The 20,900-nt window shown below is 38.0% G+C and overlaps 1 protein-coding gene across 3 annotated transcripts in view; it reads right to left on the bottom strand.

The window, feature by feature from the left end:
• Positions 1-20,900, bottom strand: part of LOC106873556 (KICSTOR complex protein SZT2-like) — an 84,303-nt gene that overhangs the window by 60,590 nt on the left and 2,813 nt on the right. For all 3 annotated transcript variants that reach the window (XM_052974310.1, XM_052974312.1, XM_052974311.1), the window contains exons 2-15: positions 19,761-19,978; positions 18,243-18,455; positions 16,775-17,061; positions 14,069-14,213; positions 12,897-12,990; positions 11,247-11,355; positions 10,764-10,928; positions 9,665-9,764; positions 9,186-9,262; positions 8,408-8,457; positions 7,052-7,169; positions 5,282-5,406; positions 3,759-3,923; positions 2,143-2,224 (exon numbers count right to left, since the gene is read on the bottom strand). In XM_052974310.1, the coding sequence (XP_052830270.1) occupies positions 2,143-2,224; positions 3,759-3,923; positions 5,282-5,406; positions 7,052-7,169; positions 8,408-8,457; positions 9,186-9,262; positions 9,665-9,764; positions 10,764-10,928; positions 11,247-11,355; positions 12,897-12,990; positions 14,069-14,213; positions 16,775-17,061; positions 18,243-18,455; positions 19,761-19,930 (1,900 nt within the window). In that variant the 5' untranslated portion in view covers positions 19,931-19,978. The remainder of the gene's footprint in view (positions 1-2,142; positions 2,225-3,758; positions 3,924-5,281; positions 5,407-7,051; positions 7,170-8,407; positions 8,458-9,185; positions 9,263-9,664; positions 9,765-10,763; positions 10,929-11,246; positions 11,356-12,896; positions 12,991-14,068; positions 14,214-16,774; positions 17,062-18,242; positions 18,456-19,760; positions 19,979-20,900) is intronic.

The following is a 20,900-nucleotide window of genomic DNA, read 5'->3' as shown; positions in this document are numbered from 1 at the left end:
GAATAGTTTCATTTTTAAAGTGAAAGTATTTGACATGAGTGCTTTTGTTTCACTTTTGACACGTAATACTTGAATAGTGGAGGAGATATTATGTTGCCGTGGGCTCGAACTCTGCAAGAAGTTAAAAATTTTTTTTGACTAAAAGACAACTGGAACCCTAAGTAAGGCATGTGTAAAATTTGAATGAAATTGGTTGCGTAGTTCTCGAGTTTTAGGGATTCACACACACACACACACAAAGACAGACAGACAGACAGACACACATTCTCATTTTTATATATATAGATTGTATATTTTTGATTCTATATATATATATATATATATATATATATATACACACACACATACATACATACATATATACATAAATACATAAATACATACATACATACATGCATATATATATATAAGCATAGGCATGGCTGTGTTATAAGAAATTTGCTTTCCAACTACATGGTTCTGGGTTCAATCCCTCTGTGTGGTACCTTGGGCAAATATCTTCTACCATAGGACTGGGCTAACTAAAACCTTATGAGTGGATTTGGTAGGCAGAGTGTGTGTGTATCTGTCTGTGCGTAGTCTTTGTGTTTGTTCACCCATACACTAGCTAACAACCAGTGTTGGTGAGTTTATGTCCCAATAACTTAGCAGTTCAGTAAAAAAAAAAAAAAGACCAAGAGAGTAAAACTTGAAAGTAACTACTGGGTTGATTTGTTTGACTAAACCTTTGAAAATTGTGCCCCAACACGGTTGCAGTCCAATAACTGAAACAAGCAAAGATAATGAAAAAAAACTTCAATGTCAAAAAAAAAAAAAAACAGTAAAAAAACAGTACAAAGAAAAAAAGGAATGATGTTTTGTTCCAATTGTTTGAAAATTATTAACTAGTCATAGATGTCAGTTTGGTAAAGTGGACATACAATGGTGATGATGATGATGGTGATGATGATGATGACGATGATGTATCAGGGTATTGGGTGTTGAAACTAGCGTTGAAGCACTGTAAATATTAATTAATTTAAACCTCAGTTCCAAGTTCAGATTTTGGTTGTTATCCTGCAAAGCTCAACATAAAATAAGTACCAGTAAAATCTTGTGTTCATTTCAGATGATTATATTCTACCCATACAAAATTGACCTTATACTAAGTCAAAATCAATTGTAACTAAGTACATTGGAACAAGAAGTATCTCATGAGTTGATCAACAGAGGAAAAGGAACCTCCATAAAGTTGTGTTTCAAACTTTAATTATAAATTCTCTGTTGTTTATTCTGATCCATATGACTGTATCTGACTGCTTGCATGAGATGCAGTTGGATTTAACCTAGTCTCAGTTTCATGGACTTATCAACTGTTAACCTTTTAGCATTTAAACCAGCCATATTTGGCCCAAGTATTCTACCAGTTTCATGCTTAAACACCTATCTTACAATGTCATTCTAAAAATATGCAATCACATCATCAAAATCTCCAAGCTCCAAGATAACAAATGATTAATTAAAAACAGTGATTAAATAATATATAAAATTTGATAGAGTAATCTGAACACTAAAGGGTTATATATAAGTTTCATTTGGCCAGATTAGAACAGTTCCCAGCCTCTCCTTTGGTCATCAACCACGTGTGTGCTAGAGCAAAATATGCTGTTGAAATTCATGCAATGGGCCACGATTTTTCTGTCTAAGTTACCTACAACTTTATCAATACAAGAAAACTGTACTAGCAGAGCAAATAAAGGAGCTTCTATATAGCCACTTGACCTGTTGGAAAAAAATAAACAGCAGCCAGATTTCTCTCTGATGGGTAACAGTACGAGAGAAAGGACTAGAGCTGAACAGGTTTCTTGCTGTAGAGGAGCTACACTGATGTTTTAGAAGAGAGAGTGGGAGTGACTGAATGGAGCTAGAGGTGGGGCTGGTGGGGCATAGAAGATGATTGACAGTGCTGAGCAGCAGAATAATAATGATGAAACTGTAAAGAGCAAAGGATACTTATAGTAATTAAATGAAAAAAGAAAGGAACATCATATAATGTAATCATAGATATTGATAAAATATGGTATGGTTGCAGCTGGAATATTTCTGATCCTAGGTATACTCAACAACAACAAAAATAACTGTAGTAGCAACAAATGTTCTTACCTTTGCTCCCTGAGGAACTAGGTCGATGGTATAGAAACACTTGGTTTTCTTTTAATTCTTGGTGTTCACTGCTTGCATAGTCCTACCATAACAATATAAACAATGTATGTAGATATATATATATATATATATGAGAGAGAGAGAGAAAGAGAGAGAGAGAGAGAGAGAAGTAGGGAGAAAGAAAATTATTTTGGAATATAAAACAGCTTGGATTTCACAAGTAAAATTGTAGATAAATCTGTTTAAATTTCTCAGAAAGTATGAGAAAACTAGAAATGGGGAGAGAGAGAGAGAGTAAAGAAGAATAGAGATTGCTGCAATATCATCTAAATAGCTCAATACAAATTAAATTTGGTTGTATTCAGTATAGAAAGAGAGAGAGAGAAAAGAAGGAGGGAGAGAGAGAGAGTGGGGAAGAGAGATTGCTACAATATTAAATTAATGTTCAATATCATCTAAATATCTCAATATCTAAATACAAATTAAATCTGCTTGTATTCAGTCTCAGCAATGGAATGGAAGCAAGCAATTTCCGATTTGACAGAAATGAAAAGTTTTCTTTAAAACCATCCCCAACTTTCTTGAGCAGCACTATGACAGCCAACATGTTAATCTACAGGTACATTTGGTCAAGATATATACCAGATTCTGAGACATTTAAGCAAGTCAGAGTGAACAACTTCCCACTGAACAGAGTAGGGCTAACTCCACAGCTGAGACTGATACCCTTTTTTTAATTGAATGGACTGCAGCAATCATCATTATTCATTTCATCATCATCAATTAACATCCACTTTTCCATGCTTCCATGGGTCAAACAGAATTTGTTGAGGTAGATTTTTCTACAGCTGGATACCCTTCCTGTCACCAACCCTCACCTTTTTCTAGGAAACGTATCATTTCCTCATGGTTAGATACGTTTTTCACAGATCAGAAATGATCAACCTCGCTTGTATGACAATGATGTTCATTTACAACTACCACATGATGTCAGACAAGGGCACACACACACATCTGGTAAGAAGTTTGCTTCCCACATGGTTCCAAAGTCAATCCCATTGTGTGGCACCTTGGGCAACTGTCTTCTACTACAGCTTTGGGTCAACCAAAGCCTTGTGAAAGGATTTGGTAGATGGAAACTGTATATATGTGTTATTTCTTTGCTACCCACAAGGGGCTACACACAGAGGGGACAAACAGATTAAGTCGCTTATATCGACCCCAGTGCGTAACTGGTACTTATTTAATCGACCCCGAAAGGATGAAAGGCAAAGTCGACCTCGGCGGAATTTGAACTCAGAACGTAGTGGCAGACGAAATACCGCTAAGCATTTCACCTGCCGTGCTAACGTTTCTGCCAGCTCGCCGCCTTACTGTATATGTGTGTGTGTGTGTGTGCGTGTGTTTGCTATCCCCACCCCCCGCTTCACAATCAGTGTTGGTGTGTTTGTGTCCCCATAATTTAGTGGTTCACATAAGAGGCTGATATAATAAGTACCAGGTTTAGAAAACAAGTCAATTCATTTGACTAAAAATTTAAAAAATTGAAGGTGGCACCCCAGCATCACTGAGATAGGTAAAAGATAAAAGATAAATAAATAAACATAGATACTTACAATAAAGTGTTTCGAAGGGTGATTATCTACATAATTTGGTATATTGACAAAGTGTAACAAGTTCTGTTTCAGATAGTAACTCAGTGCAAATAAGTGTTTTGAACTGCTGTTAGGAACAGTCAGATAGATGGTATCTTTGGGTTTTTCTTTATATCTTTGAATGAACTGAAAGAAAAAGAGAGAGGGAGAGTGATAAAAAAAAAAACAAAAAAACAAATAAACAAACAAGAAGCAAAACCAAATATACCACATGGTTCTGGGATCAGTGCCATTGCATGGCACCTTGGGCAAATGTCTTCTACTATAGCCTTGGGTCGACCAAAACCTTATGAATGGATTTGGTAGATGGAGACTGAAAGAAGCTCATTGTATATGTAGTGTGTAGATGTAATATATACAGTGTCTTGCAGATCAATTGAGACCAATTTTAAGCAGTTGAATTAGTGGGTTTAACATGCCATTTTTTTAACAAAACCTTACTTGCATGAAAATTTAATCCTCCTCTTTATTTTTCAGGTAAATAGCAAACTGATTTGACAACAGAAAGTCATGGAACAACAGAATCATTCCACCATTGTTGTTTTGGCATGCACCAGGCACACTACCAATGAAATTGTTAAGTTCACAAAACTTCCAAAAGCAACAGTTTATTGTGTGTCTGAACAATTTAAAGAAAAGGGAAAGATTGATAGAAAAAAAACACGTGATTCGAAGCACAATTTAAAAATTCTCGCTGGTTTCAAACACTCGATTGAAGCCAACCCATCTACATCCATGACAACTCTTGCAAAGAAACACAATGTGTCCCTTTCCATGATATCCAGAGCTGTGAACAGGAACCATGACTAGCTATGCTCGACAACACTGACACCTCCTAACAGCCAAGGCAAAAGCACTTAGAGCCAAGAGATGCCCAAAGCTTGTCATTCATCAAGCATCAAAGTGCAGGAAAAACTCTCGTGTTTGTGAATGAGAAGTTCACTGTGGACACTGAAGTGAATCACAAAAATTCTCGAGTGATTGCATACAACCCTTCTGATGTCCCCTCTGTGTCTGAGACTAAGAATCTTGCTTCTGTAATGGTATTTGGAGCCATGGTGAGTGATGGAAGTGTCATGAATCCACACTTCATTGAGTCTGGCTTGAAGACCGGCACAAAGGAGTATCTGGACATCCTGAAGAACTCTCTGTTACCTTGGATGGAGCAGAAGTTTGGGCTTGACAATGTGGTGCTTATCCAGGATTCTGCATCATGCCATAGGTCAAAAACAACACAGGCCTTCCTTGGTGAGAAGGTGCCATTTTTTTGTGAGAGCCAACATCTGGCCCAGTAATAGCCCAGATGTTTTTTATGGGGCGTACTTCAGTGTTCAATTGCACAACTCGCTAGAAAAGGTTAAAAGAGGGGACAGACAGCAGACATATAAGCTGAGTAAGGAAAGACAGAAGTAGCTGCAAGCTAGAAGTAGCTGCAAGCTAGAAGTAGCTGCACATGACACAGAATAAAAGACAAATCCTCTTACCCTGACATCTTGGAAACTGAGTTTACATTTAGGATTCCTGTCTAGCATCACAGAAATGATGTCCAATACTTTATCATCAAGTTTGTTTTGCAGCATTTTTATGAGGTTTTCTTTCATTTCAGCTCCTATGACAGAAAACAGAAAAAGTATTATTTAGCTTGAGTAACTATTAGAAAAGAGAGTTAAATTTCTTAGTAGCTTCCTTCCAAGAACAATTCATACAATCTCTTTTAGCAAAAAGTAGAACATGTTGCTCATCATGAGCATGAGGCTCCTTCACCTGAGCAGTCTTCATCATCATCATCACCATCACCATCACCATCACCGTCGTCATCGTCATCATGATTTAACATTTACTTTTCCAGATGGAATTTGTTGAGACAGATTTGGACCACTGAAAATTTTGTTGTGGGCCACTAATGGTCCAAAGACCATCAGAGTGATATGAAGTAGATTGACATTTATCATCATTTAATGTCCGTTTTTCCATGCTAGTATGGTTTGGATGGTTTGACAAGGTCTGACCAGTTGAAGAACTGCATCAAGCACTAATGTCAGCTTTGGTTGCCTCCCTATTTCTCTGTTTCACTCTAACCTTTCATCATCTGATACTGGATAAACCTCCTCCAATGCCCCATCCATTATAACAAGAAACCTGTTTCTGCCTCTCCGTCTCTTTGTCACCCCCTAACTTTTCATCCCCTGACACGAGTTCCCTTCCTCAAATGCCCCTGCCCCTCTCATAATTCCTTGTTTTGTGAGTTACTTGGTGACCCTGCCAGTGCTGGTGCCACGTAAAAAGCATCCAGTCCACACTGTAAAGTGGTTGGCATTTGGAAGGGCATCCAGCTGTAAAAACCATGCCAAAACTAACCTCACCTGTGCTATTGCTACATAAAAAGCAGAGTTCACTCTGCAGAGTGGTTGGTGCTAGGAAGGGCTGCCAGCTGTAAAAACCCTGCCAAAACAGACAGAGTAGTATAGGGTAGTTTCTCTACCTGGCCAGCTCCTGTGAACCATCCTACCCATGCATGTATGGAAGCTGGACATTAAACAATGATGATGATGCTCTTCCAAACCCCAGCTACATCATAATGTGTATTGAATGCTCTTTTCATGACACTGACACTAGTGTGGTCAGTGATTAACTTGCAAGACAAAATAAGGAAAGGAAAAGTAAACACCTCTCCCCCACCCACCAACTTACTGGAAGTGTATTTGAAAGAGTTGGGTGGCTTTATACCAGATATTGAAGGCTAAAGTATGTTTGAATGATAACGAACACACATTGTATATCTGAAAAAAATGATACCAATGATAAAGGTAATACTCCTGCTGTAGTGATACAGAGAAAGTAGAGACAAAGAATGTAAGAGATGACAAAGGAGCGAGATATCTGGTGCCTTGCTGTAATCAAGAAGACTCGTCCTCCACACCACAGCAGAAGTGTTAAGGCCACTTCCCCTGATGAAGAGGATTGGTCTGCAAGAGCCCTGTGTCGGTACCACATAAAAATCTCTTGTGCCTGCACCATGTAAAAGCGTTCATGCTCAACACACACACACCAAAGAGTGGTTGGCATTAGAAAGGGCCTCCAGCTGCGGAAACCAAGCAAACCAAACTGGAACCTGGTGCAGCCCCCCAGCTTGCCAGCTCTGGTCAAACTGTCCAACCCATGCCAGCATGGAAAACGGATGTTAAAGGATGATGATCATGATGATGATATACTATAATTTGAGTGCAGCAGCCTTTATAAACCAAAGCTCTCACCTGCTTGTGTAATGCCATGAATGCACATTACTATACATTCCTCTGCACGTTTACCAGCATAACTTCCCAAAGAGGATACGGATAATGAATCGACATCTCGAAGTGACCGGGAAGATTCCTGAGAGGAACAAAATATGGAAGAATAAAGAATATGCAATTAAAAATTAATACAATGAAATACGAGTTCAATGCTTTAAGCAGAACAGTTGGACAGTTAAGTTCATTAGTTAAAAATATGTTCTTTGATTTTCATTGACATTCTAAAGAATATCAAGATTCTTTAGATATTCTAAAGAAACTGTTACAATCTCTAAAGGCAATGCCCCAGCATGGACTCAGTCTCTGGCTGAAACCAGTATTAGTAAAAACTTAGTAAAAAAACGTTTAACTCATTAGCATTTAAACCAGCCATATCCATCCATAGTAATCGACCTGTTTTATCTTCAAACTGGCCAGATCTGGCCTCTCACACTTACCCTACAATATTATTCGAAAAATAAACAATCATGTCATTGAAATCTCAAAGTTACAAGGTAATGCATAATTAATTTAAATCAATGTGAATAAATAAGCATTACATTTGACAGAGAAATCTGAATGCTAAAGGGCTAACTTTTATTTTTTTCCTCATTCCCTTCTTGTATGCAAGACAATGGGGCTTACTCTGAGCACTGTAATTTTTTCCCAGTAAATATACCAGCTACCTTGGACACTCAACAAAGAGCATCTTTGGAGGAACTGTAGTGGCTTAAAAAAACTAAGAGATGGATGTGCTACTGCGGTGCAGACTGGCCAATGCACACCCCTACCTCAGTCCCTCTCTTTTCCTCCATCTTCCATTACTTTTAAATTTCTTACCCCTTCCACTCCCACTCTTTTCACCACCTCAGTCTTATTCCTTCCCTTTTCCCTCCTCAAATTTCATATTCTTCCTTCTCTCTATTTCTATTGTTACAAGCCTTCCTTTCTCCTTTCTCACAATTCTTCCACCAATATTCACAGGGTCACTCATTCGCCCTACCCACCCCAAGCATCTCTCTCTCTCTCTTTCTCCAATGTCTTCCCACCGAAAGACATTCTAAATCAAGCATGGGAAATCTTCTTTGAGCTGCAAGCGACATGGCTCATCATCAAGTGGGCCTCACTACTAAAAAAAAATTCAAGTTGGGTAGTTTACATCTCTGTAACTTAGCAGTTCAGCATAAAAGACTGATAGAATAAGTACCAGGCTTTAAAAAAGAAGTGCTGGGATCAATTAATTTAACTAAGAATTCTTCAAGGTGGTGCTCCAGCATAGCCACAATCTAATGATTGAAACAAGTAAAAGGTAAAACGATATGGAATCTCTTTACCAACCTCATCATCATCTCTCTTTGAATTAAGGATTGGTGAAACTGTTGTGTAATCTGAAATATAAAACAGACAGATTAAAAATCAATGAAATATTCCCATGTACCTTGGGCCACATCACCATTTAGGTATTTTTGTGCATTTAACAAAAATATTTTGTTTTTTCTAGGTATGGATAAGTTGAGAATTGTCTAGGTATGGATGTGAAGTTGAGGCACCTTGCGAGACACCTTGGACAAGAGTCTTCTACTGTGGCTCCAGACTGACCAAAGCCTTGTGAGTGAATTTGATAAACAGAAACCGTGTGAATATTTTTTTGTAGTGCTTAATGTGGCGAGCTGGCAGAATCGTTAGCATGCTGAACAAAATGCTTCCATCCCTACATTCTGGGTTCAAATTCTGCCAAGGCTGACTTTGCCTTTCATCCTTTTGGGGTTGATTAAATAAGTACCAGTTGAGCACTGGGGTGAATATAATCAACTAACCCCCAGCCAACAAAATTTCAGGCGTTGGGCCTATAATAAAAAGGATTATTTTAGAAATGTTAAGATAGTAAGCTGGCAGAATTGTCAGAGCACATCATAAAAGAACGCCTTGCAGTATTTTTTCCATCAATTATCATTCTAAATTCAAATCCAGCTGTAGTCAATTTTGCCTTTCATTCCTCTGGGGTCGATGTACTCAACAAATTCCCTCCCCTCAAAATCGCTGGCCTTGTGCCTAAATTAGAAACCATCATTTTTAGCAGTGCTAATTAATTAAATAGTTAGTTAATGAAACAAACCTGAAAATGAGCAGTCATAATCCTGCCGACTGTTTCCCAAATCATCAGAGCTGCAACTTAGTTTACCTTCATTTAATCTGTAAAAACAAGTATTTTATTTGTTTAATTGAATAGTAGAGGTGTAGGTGGCAGAATATACTTAGCTGCTAACACAAAGATAACAAGTTCAAATCTTAGTAAAGCTAAATAAATGTGATGCTGAATGAAGAACATTGCTTTACTCAGTTTAGTTGTTTGTCCCCACATCGTCACTTAACTGGTGTTGGTTTATTTACATCCCCATAACTCAGTGAAAGAGAACGATTGAATGAGTACCAGACTTATAACATAAGTACTGGGATTGATTTGTTGTTACCAAAACCCTCCATAGCAGTACCCCTAGCATGGCTGCAGTCCAATAACTGGTACAAGTAAAAGATGAAAGAAGAGAAGCAATTAGGTGAAGAGAAAAGAAGAAAACAAAATAAAATAATTCTTACCTTACATAGAAATAATTGTCTAATTTATCCTTGATAACAAACATATTTTTTCTGTTATTCACAGAAAATTTATGCAACACGGACCGTAGGGCATGCATACCTATGAAAATAAAGTAAGATGTTGACAATCTTTCTATGTAACATTTAGATACAATCCTAAACCAAATAATAAATGAATTAGAATCAGCAAAAAAATCAACAGGCCGAGCTTCAGTTGGTGTCCATACAGGTTCATCTTGACCAACAAAATCATATATAACAAGAAGCTTGCCTTTTTTTGACATCACTTACCACACGTTACCACTTATCTGTAAGGGTATCATCTTATTGTCAGAGGTACCACCATCATCATGCAACTCATTTTCACTACTAGACACAGCACAACTATAAACATGCATACCATCATTATTTATATCATTTGCACATGCATCACATTTTGTCGTCTGAAATGATACCCGAAACATAAAAATAGGACAAATCAAGATCACTTCCAGGACCCAGATTGTTGTTGTTACCATCAGACTCTCCTGAGATAACAAACATTTTGTCTACACTGAATGAAAGACACATTTTGAGAACAGAATCATGTGAACCACTGGGTTCCACGATGTTGCTTTGGAGCATTTAAATTTATAAATATAACATTCTAAAAATATGCTGTAATGATATGCAAATCCTGGGAATTTCACAGGAATGTATGCAGTAGGGCCATCTAGTGATGCTTTGACACATTAACGTTCAGTATTCAATGACCAGCCAATAAAAGAATGTTTTACATTGAGCTATGGCAAGAATAAACAAAATATTGCCCTGCCTGTTTACCACTTGCAGCCAAAATATCATTCTGCCAGCAAAAGAGTTATGCATATAACTGTGCCTACATGTAACAATCTAACAGTTACATTATACTTTTATAATCTGATATCTTTAGTGGAATCCATCTCCTTACAAGCACTGGAGCTACGGCTTTAGGCTGAGAATAATCAGACAGTCATAGTTTCTCCCTCTCTGTCCCTATCAATTAGTCATTCGAATCTATACACTTTAATACTCTTCATTAGCAACAGAAATGGTGATTAGAATTAAGAATTGAATTTACCAGTAGAAACATTGCTCCGTGGTGCACAATTCTTCAAACGGGGATGCAACTGAAAATGGGATTCCCATATACATTTACAAGCAAAATGCCCAGGCAAAAAACTACGTGTATCTGCTAAATAGCCATAATTTTGTTGTTCATCATCCTCTTCTTCATCTTCTGGATCTGTAAATGAAAATAGCATGCGTTAGGTTTTATATCCAACACATGTAAGCAAAGGAAAATGGTCATAAATCAGAGACACTTATCACACAGGTGTTCATTGGATATTAGACAAATATACAATAGACAGACAGACATTACATAGACACTCCACAAAATGGGCTAGCCTTTATTGCAGTGTTGTGGCTTGAAGGGAATAATAGTCCTTTCCTTTGATTTCTAGATAGAAGCAAAGAGGAAATAACACTTACTGACCAAAAACAAAAAAAATAAAAACTTTGTTACACAGTGAAATCTGTGTGCTAAAGAGTTAAAACTAACCTGTTCGGCCTGCATATCTATCTTTAGTCCAGCAAACATCTTCATCTGCTTCAGGGACAAGCAACACATTACAGCTATGTGTTGTGTAGAGATCATGAAGTAGAAACAACTGAAACGGTGAATAAAAGAGGGCAGAAAACAAGATTATTTGTGAAACTACAAGTTTGGCATCAGACAAGTTTCCAAACTTATTCAGCACAAGGCAAGCTTCAAAACCAGCTTATCAAGCTGCAAGCCCCATTTGCCACAAGACAAGCTACAAAAATTCATTCAATAGTAAATAATCATTTAATGCAAAATATATACCAAATAAAAGAAAAAAAAAATAATAATAACAATAATAATACCAGGTACTGGCTCTTATGACTTTTGATCTTCTGATTGGAAGTGTTATCATATACATGTTTTGTCTGGGTGTAAAAGATGGGTTACAATAAATATTCTGCTCAATACGACAGATTTGCTTGTCAGTAGTTTGACCATAACCAGTTGAGCATGTCCCTTGGTGGCTGATGATATGTGCATCTCTGATAACAAGCAGAAGTAGTGAGGGAACATCATAGCCATGTATTGAGAGGAATTCTTTGGGGGTTTGAATGACTCACCTCTGGTAATATGGGTGTTTTGTTCAACATCCTTAGACAATCCTTATTCAGGGGTCCTTTTGAGCGGGATGGGCTACTCCACCCGAAGAAAATTCTAAATGGGCTCCACCAACACAGTCATGCGCTGTTTATCTTGATATGAAATCACCACGTTGCACACATATAGTTGCAATGCATGTGCCTAGTGTACCAATTACAGGCGGGTAGTCATGATGGGTATATTGGGCTTCGTATATTTGTACCCCAGTGTCACTTTGATGGCATGCTCTCTCATTAATAATAATAATAATTGCTTTGGATTTTGACACAAGGTCAGCAATTTTAGGGGTTGGGGTAAGGTGATTACATCAACCCCAATGCTAAACTGGTACTTATTTTATCAACACCAAAAGGCTGAAAGGCGAAGTTGACCTTGACAAAATTTGAACTCAAAATGCAAAGAGCCGGGAATGCCGGAACTCAGAATGCAAAGAGCCACTAAGCATTTTGTCTGGTACACAAACAATTCTGCCAGCTCACCACCTTCGTTATAATAATAATAATAATAATGGATTCAAAGTTTGGCACAAAGCCTGCAATTTTAAGGGTGGAGGTAGTCGATTCCATCAACTCCAGTGTTCAACTGGTACTTATTTTATCAACCTCAAAAGGTTGAAAGACAAAGTCAATCCCAGTATAATTTGAACTCAGAACATTAAGCTGGAAAAAAATGCCTCTAAGTATTTTGCATGATGATGATGATGATGATGATGATGATGATAATGATGGTGGTGGTGGTGGTGGTGGTGATGATGATGATGATGATGATGATGGTTTCAAATTTTGTCACAAGGGCAGCAATTTTGGAAGAGGGGATGAGTTGATTATATTGACCCCAGTCAACCTCGGTGGAATTTGAACTCAGAATGTAGCGACGGGCAAAATACTGCTCAGCATTTTGCCCAGCATACTAACGATTCTGCCAGTTCACCACCGTTAATAATAATAATAATAATAATAATAATGATGATGATGATAATGATAATAATAATTATTTATGACTGACTTGGTTCACCCGCTTGCAGGTATCCATAACAATTTCACTGACATCAGTTACTAACAGCTTCACATTTTGGGTGACACACAAATCTTTGTATTTCCTGTAAGATGAGAGGAAACAAAACTGAACAAAACAGCAAAGAAATGTAAGGCAGCAAATATTGATTGGAATTATAAAATCCAAAATTTCTTTATCTATGCATATTTTGTAGCTAAATATAATTGAAATAATCTCATAGGTACAAGTATGGATGTGTGGTTAAGAAGTTTATTTTGAAACCTTGTGGTTTCAGGTTCATGCCTGCTGGGTGGTAACATGGTAGAAGTGTCTTCTACTATAACCTTGATTGAACTACTGCCTTGGGAGTATAACTGATAATAGGAAACCACTATGTATGTATGTGTGTGCGTGTATGTATATATCAGGTTGGTGCAAAAGTAATGTCCGATTTCTAGAAAGAATTTTTCAGAGCGAATTTATCAATTTTTTAACCTCTTCTTATAGTTTTAAGATATCTCCGTGTCTAATTTATACTATTTTCTTTCAGATTATCTAACTTCTGGCCATAATTCTCAGAAAATTTTACCACCATGTTTGTCCCATCTAAAGATCACATAAGAAATGTTTTACTCTACGAGTTTCATAACGGTGTTAATGCAAGTGCGGCATCAAGATCTATTCAGAGCACTTATGGGGTTGATGTAGTGAATGCTGGTATGGGTTGGACGGTTTGACCAGGGCTGGAAAGCCGAAGGGCTGCACCAGACTCCAATCTGATTTGGCATGGTTTCTACGGGTGGATGCCCTTCCTAATGCCAAAATAAATGCATGCATGCATACATACATACATATATACATACATACATCACATACATAAGTTTTGTTTTCATCCCCATAAACTAGCAGTCTGGCAAAAAATAGGTAAAATAAGTACCAGGCTTTAAAGACAATAAGTTCTAGGATTGATTTGTTCAACTAGAATCCTCCAAGGCAGTGCACCCAGCAAGGCCATATTTCTAATGACTGGAACAAGTAAAAGACATATTTCAAGCATTTGTTTTTCTTATTTATTTCAATTTACTATATGGTTATTTCACATCAAATTATTAGAATGCTAGCATTTGAAATTGAAATGCAATGTAAAGTAATAGAAATTGTTTTACATCATTCAAACTTACCGAGAATGATAATATATTGTGACTTTTTTGGCTTCTACACGTAATATTAACCAAAAGTTTGGCATGGATGATCGTTGTCCACCAGTGTCATTAAAGAAAGCTCCATCATCGTTGTTAGAGTCACTTGAGTCCCCTTCATAACCAGCTGTAAAGTAATGGATGTATAAAACATATCAAGGAATATGTTGAAATTTTGCCTTAGTTATTTATTACAAGTAAACAAGAGAAAAAAGTTTTACTTCAGTTAATTTCAATAAATATAGACGCAGGTGTGGCTGTGTTATAAGAAGTTTGCTTCCCAACCACATGGTCCCAGATTCAATTTCACATCATGACATCTTGGGCAAGTGTCTTCTACTATAGCTTCGGCCTTGTGAGTGGATTTGGTAGACAGAAACTGAATGAAGCCAATCGTGTGTGTGCATGTATATATAATAAAAATGAAAGTCTGTGTGTGTGTGTGTGTGTGTGTGTATGCATGTATCTGTCTGTCTATTTACAGCAAGAAAGATTACAGCATCTATATAAAAACTAAAAGCTAATTCTTGTGTAAAATTTTATGCCAAAGACAACGGAAGAAGTGGCCTGGAGTCTCCAGGTGCCCTCCTAAAGGAGCTACAGGGTCCTTTGCCAACCGCATTTCTCAAATAGATGACTGGTCTAAAGGAGATAACTAAACATACTGTAATTTATTGAATTTAAGTATTACAACAAACAAAAATACAAATAGCTTTTCTTAGACAAATATAGTATGACATTGACAACGGTTGTGCGAAAGAGGAATCATGGCACCAAAGAACATTACTGTGAATAATTTAAATGAAAGACTCAAGAAAGTTTTTACCAGGAAATGAACAAACAAATCTATAAACTCTGTTCTTGATGACTTGGAAATTGTCAATTACCCGGTTCAGTTCTTAAACTCACTGGAGCCACAAGTAGCTCCTCCTCATTGCTTTCAATGGAAAATAGGTGGTTCAATCATATTTCTGCAGAACTCTTCTCAAACAAAGTTGTACAATGGCACAAAGCTTGTTGTGAAGAAATTAATAAGAAATGTCATAGCCGCCACAATAATTTCTATCTGTGGAAAAGGTGAAGATGTTTTTTATTCTTCGATTACCTTTAATACCTTCCAACATGCCCTTCAAATTCAAACGACTTCAATTTCCAATACATCTGTTTCTTGCGATGTTCATTAATAAGTCCCAAGATCAAACTTTGAAAGGTACTGCTTTGCAATTAGAGGAGGACTGTTTTGCACACAGCCAGTTATAAGTTGGGGCTCCAGAGTGGGGAACAAGGACAATTTTTTTCATTTACGCCCCTACTGGTAAAATCTGAACCATTATCTATAAGGAAGTTTTTAGCATGAGATCCACAAACTAAAATTTGCAGAATGAATAATAACTTTGAATTGATATTGTCAATGTCATCAGCTTTTGGTATAGAAAGCCAACTCCAATATCAAAAACATACAGAACGGGGGGCTGAAAAGTTCCTGGCTTTGGGTAAAAGAAAATACAGGAAGATCAGTTAATTATGATTTTATTGAGCATATTCCCCTCTCAGATTTACACGTTTGTTGCAGCAGTCCTTCAGATTTTCTAAGCCCTATAAAAAGAACTCAGAAGACTGAACCACCAACCAGGCCTTTCACAATACTCTTGAAGCCAGGAACTTTTCAGCACCCCATTGTACATTCTGAATCATCATCATCATCATCGTCGTTTAACGTCCGCTTTCCATGCTAGCATGGGTTGGACGATTTCACTGAGGACTGGTGAAACCGGATGGCAACACCAGGCTCCAATCTAATTTGGCAGAGTTTCTACAGCTGGATGCCCTTCCTAACGCCAACCACTCTGAGAGTGTAGTGGGTGCTTTTACGTGCCACCCGCACGAAGGCCAGTCAGGCGGTACTGGCAACGGCCATGCTCAAAATGGTGTATTTTATGTGCCACCCGCACAAGAGCCAGTCCAGGGGCACTGGCAACGATCTCGCTCAAAAATCCTTACACATGCCGCGGGCACAAGTGCCAGAAAGGCGTCGCTGGGCACAGATGCCATCACAATTTCGCTTTCGCTTGCCCCAATAAATCTTCGCAAGCTGAGTTTCGTGTCCAATGAGGGAGACGACGTTGGCATGGGTGCCAGTCGTCAAATTTAAAACTAAATACTTGAATTAGGATATAAATTTTTTTCAACATTGTCGTGGAGATTAAATTTTTAAATTATCAATTCGGATGATACGTAAGTACGATCATTATCAAGATGTGAACATAAACTGAAAGTAATTGTCGATAAATAAATACAACATAGTTGTGAGGTTAAGAAGCTCATTTTGCAACCCTGTGGTTCGGGGTTCAGTTCCATTGCATGGCACCTTGGGCAAGTGTCTACTATAATCCCAAGCTGATCAATACCCTGTGAGTGAATTTGGTCAATGAAAACTGTGTGGAAGCTTTTTGTGTGTGTGTGTGTGTTTGTCCATCTCACCACCTGACACTAAGTTGATGTCACTGTAACTTAGCAGCTTAGCAAAAAGGACTGACAGAATAAGTAGAAAACTTCACAAAAAAAAAATAAGTACTGGAATCAGTTTGTTCAAGAAAATCCTTCAAGGCAGTGCCCCAGTATGGCCGTAGCCCAATGACTGAAACAAGTAAAAGATAAAAGATAAGTAAAGTATGAAAAATATCTAACCTTCTTCTGTGTAACTACCACGTGAAGATATCCAAGATGGTGTGGCAGGCATAGTAGAAGGCTGGCTGTAGGCACCCATAGCATTTCTCTGTGCAGCTGTTGGGGCAGAAAAATGCCTGGCTCTGGATGCTAGTTGAGCTGCCGGTGAGTTCGTTAAGTGTTTGGCAACAGATGTTGTCATGGCAACTGAAGTTGATGTAGCTGAGGCAGACTCAATGGTTGACAAAGATTTATCTGACCCTGCAACAGTCCGATACTGAGCTCGCCGACTGCCCTCAGCATCAAAGCTGTGGTGGAATAAAGAAAATACAAACATTAATGAAATTAAATCCAAGATTTGCAATTGAATAATCAGATTGAATCTTTTTTTTAGAAATACAGTGACACAGAAGACAAATTAAATATGATTCTGTACTAGACTAGCTTTTTTTATTTTTCTCTGACCCCAGGACTAATAAAGCTGATTGACTTGGTTTCCATGACATATAAATAGCCAAGATCATAATATTTTCCCTAAACAGGACACTGGTCCATTGCAGAATTCAAGGCCAGCAATTTAGAGTTTATGTTATCAACCCCGAAGGGATGAAAGTCAAAGTTGACCTCAACAAGATTAGGACTCAGAACATAGAGTTAGAAGAAATACAGCTAAGCATTTTGTCTGATATGCAAATGATTCTGCTTAAACCAGTAAACAATTGATATGAAAGAATATGAATGATGAATAGAAGTTTCATTGTTGAAAAAAAAAAAAAACAATCAAGAAATCTGTAATTTCTATGAGAAGTAAAATAAATTAAGATGTATTTTGTTTTCTTGCCTCAAAGAGATAAGCATTACATTTGACAGAGTAATCTGAACGCTAAAAGGTTAAGATGCATGAGAAAACAAAGTTTTGGCAGCTTGCACAATGGAAATCTGACCATCAATGATTTCCATAAAATGGGCCACATCTGACTTCCCATTTTTTTTTATCCACATTCTTCTTACCCTGAAGAGGGACTTTGTCCAAAAATATTGAAAAACAAAGCACCATTACCAATGGCATATATACTAAATTCTTCATTTCTTAGAACTGAAATATACTGATTTCTTTCTTAGGCAAAGCAAAATTTGTTAAGAGGATCGTATAATTTTTACTAGTGACTATTTTACTGACACAGGGGCTGGTAGAACTTGAACCCAAAACAAAGATACTTAAAACTAAATACTGTAATCACATCAGGTATGCTACTGTTCTGGTCTTTGCCACTGAAATAATTTTAAAGTTTCTGGAAAATGAGAAAAACAGGAAAATATATAGCAATTCAGCAAAAGAGACCAATGGAAAAAGTACCAGGTTTAAAAAAAAATGTACTAGGGTTGATTCGTTTGACTAAAAACTCTTCAAGGTAGTGCCGCAGAATGGCCACAGTCTAATGACTGAAACAAGTAAAAGATAAAAGATATATTCTAAGAATTTACAAACCCGCCAAAGCTGGATGAGCGTTTCAACACTCCTTCATCGTAGTCACTCAGTAAACTCTGGGTGTCGACTTTATTGAGTAGTGCTACACGTTCGGGTGACAAACAGCAAACTTCCTTTTGTCCTTTTTCATTGGTCAGATGAATGGAAACATCAGCAACTTCTCGTTTATCAATCAGCTTTGTTGGACTTCCTCTCCATTCTTGAGGATAATCCCTAAACAATGAAAAAATTAAAGACACAATCAATAACAATATCTACAGGTACCACACCTAAAGCTTACACATCCTCTGCAATCAATGTTCAAGTTTCGCTACCAAAGTTGTATGCATGTATCATGTACACATGTATCATGTACGCATGTATCTACCCTTCACTTGAAGAGAATAAATGTCTTCTTTTCTCTTTTTGCCAGCAGATGTAAAAACTCCCTGAATTTTCCCGACCTCATTCTTAATGTGGCTACTATGCTTTCAGGACATTTTCCTCTGCTGCCAATTAGGTTACCTAGATAACAGAAGTGAGGAGGGATATATTGCCAGTAAAGCAACTAGGTGGTAGATTTAAATAGTTTATCAGTTTATCACCACCATCAATGCCACTAACCACTGTCACCACCATCACAACCAACAACAGCAACATCTGACACTTTAGGTGCCTTTAGCAGAGTTCATTCTGTTGTAAGCTTTCAGGCTAGAACTTCAGCTGAAGGGTACTTTCCTTACTGCCATCATGCACACTAACGTTTCTACCAGTCACTGCCTCACACACACACACACAACAACAACAACAACAACAATCACAGCATATCTCCAGAGGTCTCGGTCTTTTCGTCATTGCCTCTGTGAGGCCCAACGTTCGAAAGTCATGCGCCACCACCTCATCCTATGTCTTCCTGGGTTCCTTCCACTGTTAGGGAATGACACTTCTTCACACAGCTCTCCTCATCCATTCACAGCACATGACCATACCAGCGCAATCGTCTCTCTTGCACACCACATCTGATGCTTCTTATGTCCAACATTTCTCTCAGGGCGCTTACACTCTGTCGTGAGTGCACACTGACATTACACATCCAGCGGATCATACTAACTTCATTTCTTTCAAGCCTATGCATGTCTTCAGCAGTCACGGCCCATGTTTCACTACCATGTAGCATGGCAGTTTGCACACATGCATCATACAATCTACATTTCACTCTGAGCGAGAGACCCTTTGTCACCAGTAGAGGTAGGAGCTTTCTGAACTTTTCCAAGGCTATTCTTATTCTAATGGCAACGCCCTCTGAGCATCCACCCCCACTACAGACCTGGTCATCTAGGTAACAGAAGCTCTCAACTACTTCTAGTTTCTCCCCTTGGAATGTGATGGAATCAGTTTTCTGAGCATGTGTGGGTGTGTATTGCCCCTGTGCATCTGCCGCACTGAAGAACATTTCAAGAAAAGAAAAAAAGAAAAACAGCAAATGGAAAAAAAAATTTTAAGAGCTGTTTCTAAGTCCAACTACACATATAACCTTACCGAGATAAGTTCTTCTGGGAGCTAGGAAGCCTGCTCCTGTTTTCTTCACTTACTGACTTTTTGGTGCATTTCTCTGGTGTCAGTGAGTCATCATCCAATGACCTAACAGCTGAGCTAAGAGCCTTATAATGGGCGGCCATTTCTCTGGTCAGCACCAAGTAAAAAAACATCCCTTCTCTTTTTAATCGGTAATTCTTGATGCTCACTCGTTTCAGTTCCTGCAAAACATTTACAATACATTAAAACGTTTCTGGTTTTATTTATTGATTCGATACAATGTAAATCTAGTATTGATTTCAAATTTTGGCACAGGGCCAGCAATTTTAAGGGAGGAGTATATTGGTTACATCAACACCAGAATTCAACTGGTACTTATGTTACTGACCCTGCAGGGATGAAAGGTAAAGTTGACCATGGCAGAATTTGAACTCAGAACATAAAGATGAATGAAATGCCACTAGGCATTTTGCCCAAAGTGCTAACAATTCTGTCAGCTCACCGCTTTAGATGGAATCTAATATTAATGACTTTTGCAATCATGTAGCAGTGATTATGACTTTGTATCTGGAGCCAAACACAGGAGCCTCTGTAAGCTGGTTCAATCTGATTGTCTGATGAAAAAAGCAATTGAATCTTCCTTGAAATCACACCCTGCTATCTTAAAATTTTAGGACACATTGGATAATGAAGTCATTCATACATATGTGTGTATGTATCGAGGCACAAAGGCCCAGTGGTTAGGGCAGCGGACTTGCCGTCATAGGATTGCGGTTTCAATTCCCAGACTGGACATTGTGAGTGTTTATTGAGCGAAAACACCTAAATCTCCACGAGGCTCCGGCAGTGGGGGGTGACAAACCCAACTTTCTCTCACTCTTTCTTCCTGTTTCTACTGTAGCTGTATTTCAAAGAGCCAGCCTCGTCACACTCTGTGTCACGTTGAATCTCCCCAAGAACTATGTTAAGGGTACACATGTCTGTGGAGTGGTCAGCCACTTGCATGTTAATTTCATGAGCAGGCTGTTCCGTTGATCAGATCAACTGGAACTCTCGTTGTCATAACTGACAAAGTTCCACGATGTATGTATGTATATACAAACATCCATACACATGTATGTACACAAAAGCATTACATACATG

The sequence above is a fragment of the Octopus bimaculoides genome, chromosome 18 (genome assembly GCF_001194135.2).
Source record: "Octopus bimaculoides isolate UCB-OBI-ISO-001 chromosome 18, ASM119413v2, whole genome shotgun sequence".
NCBI lineage: Eukaryota > Metazoa > Mollusca > Cephalopoda > Octopoda > Octopodidae > Octopus > Octopus bimaculoides.
The sequence above is the reverse complement of the archived record's forward strand: the minus strand, read 5'-3'. Positions and strand labels throughout refer to the sequence as shown.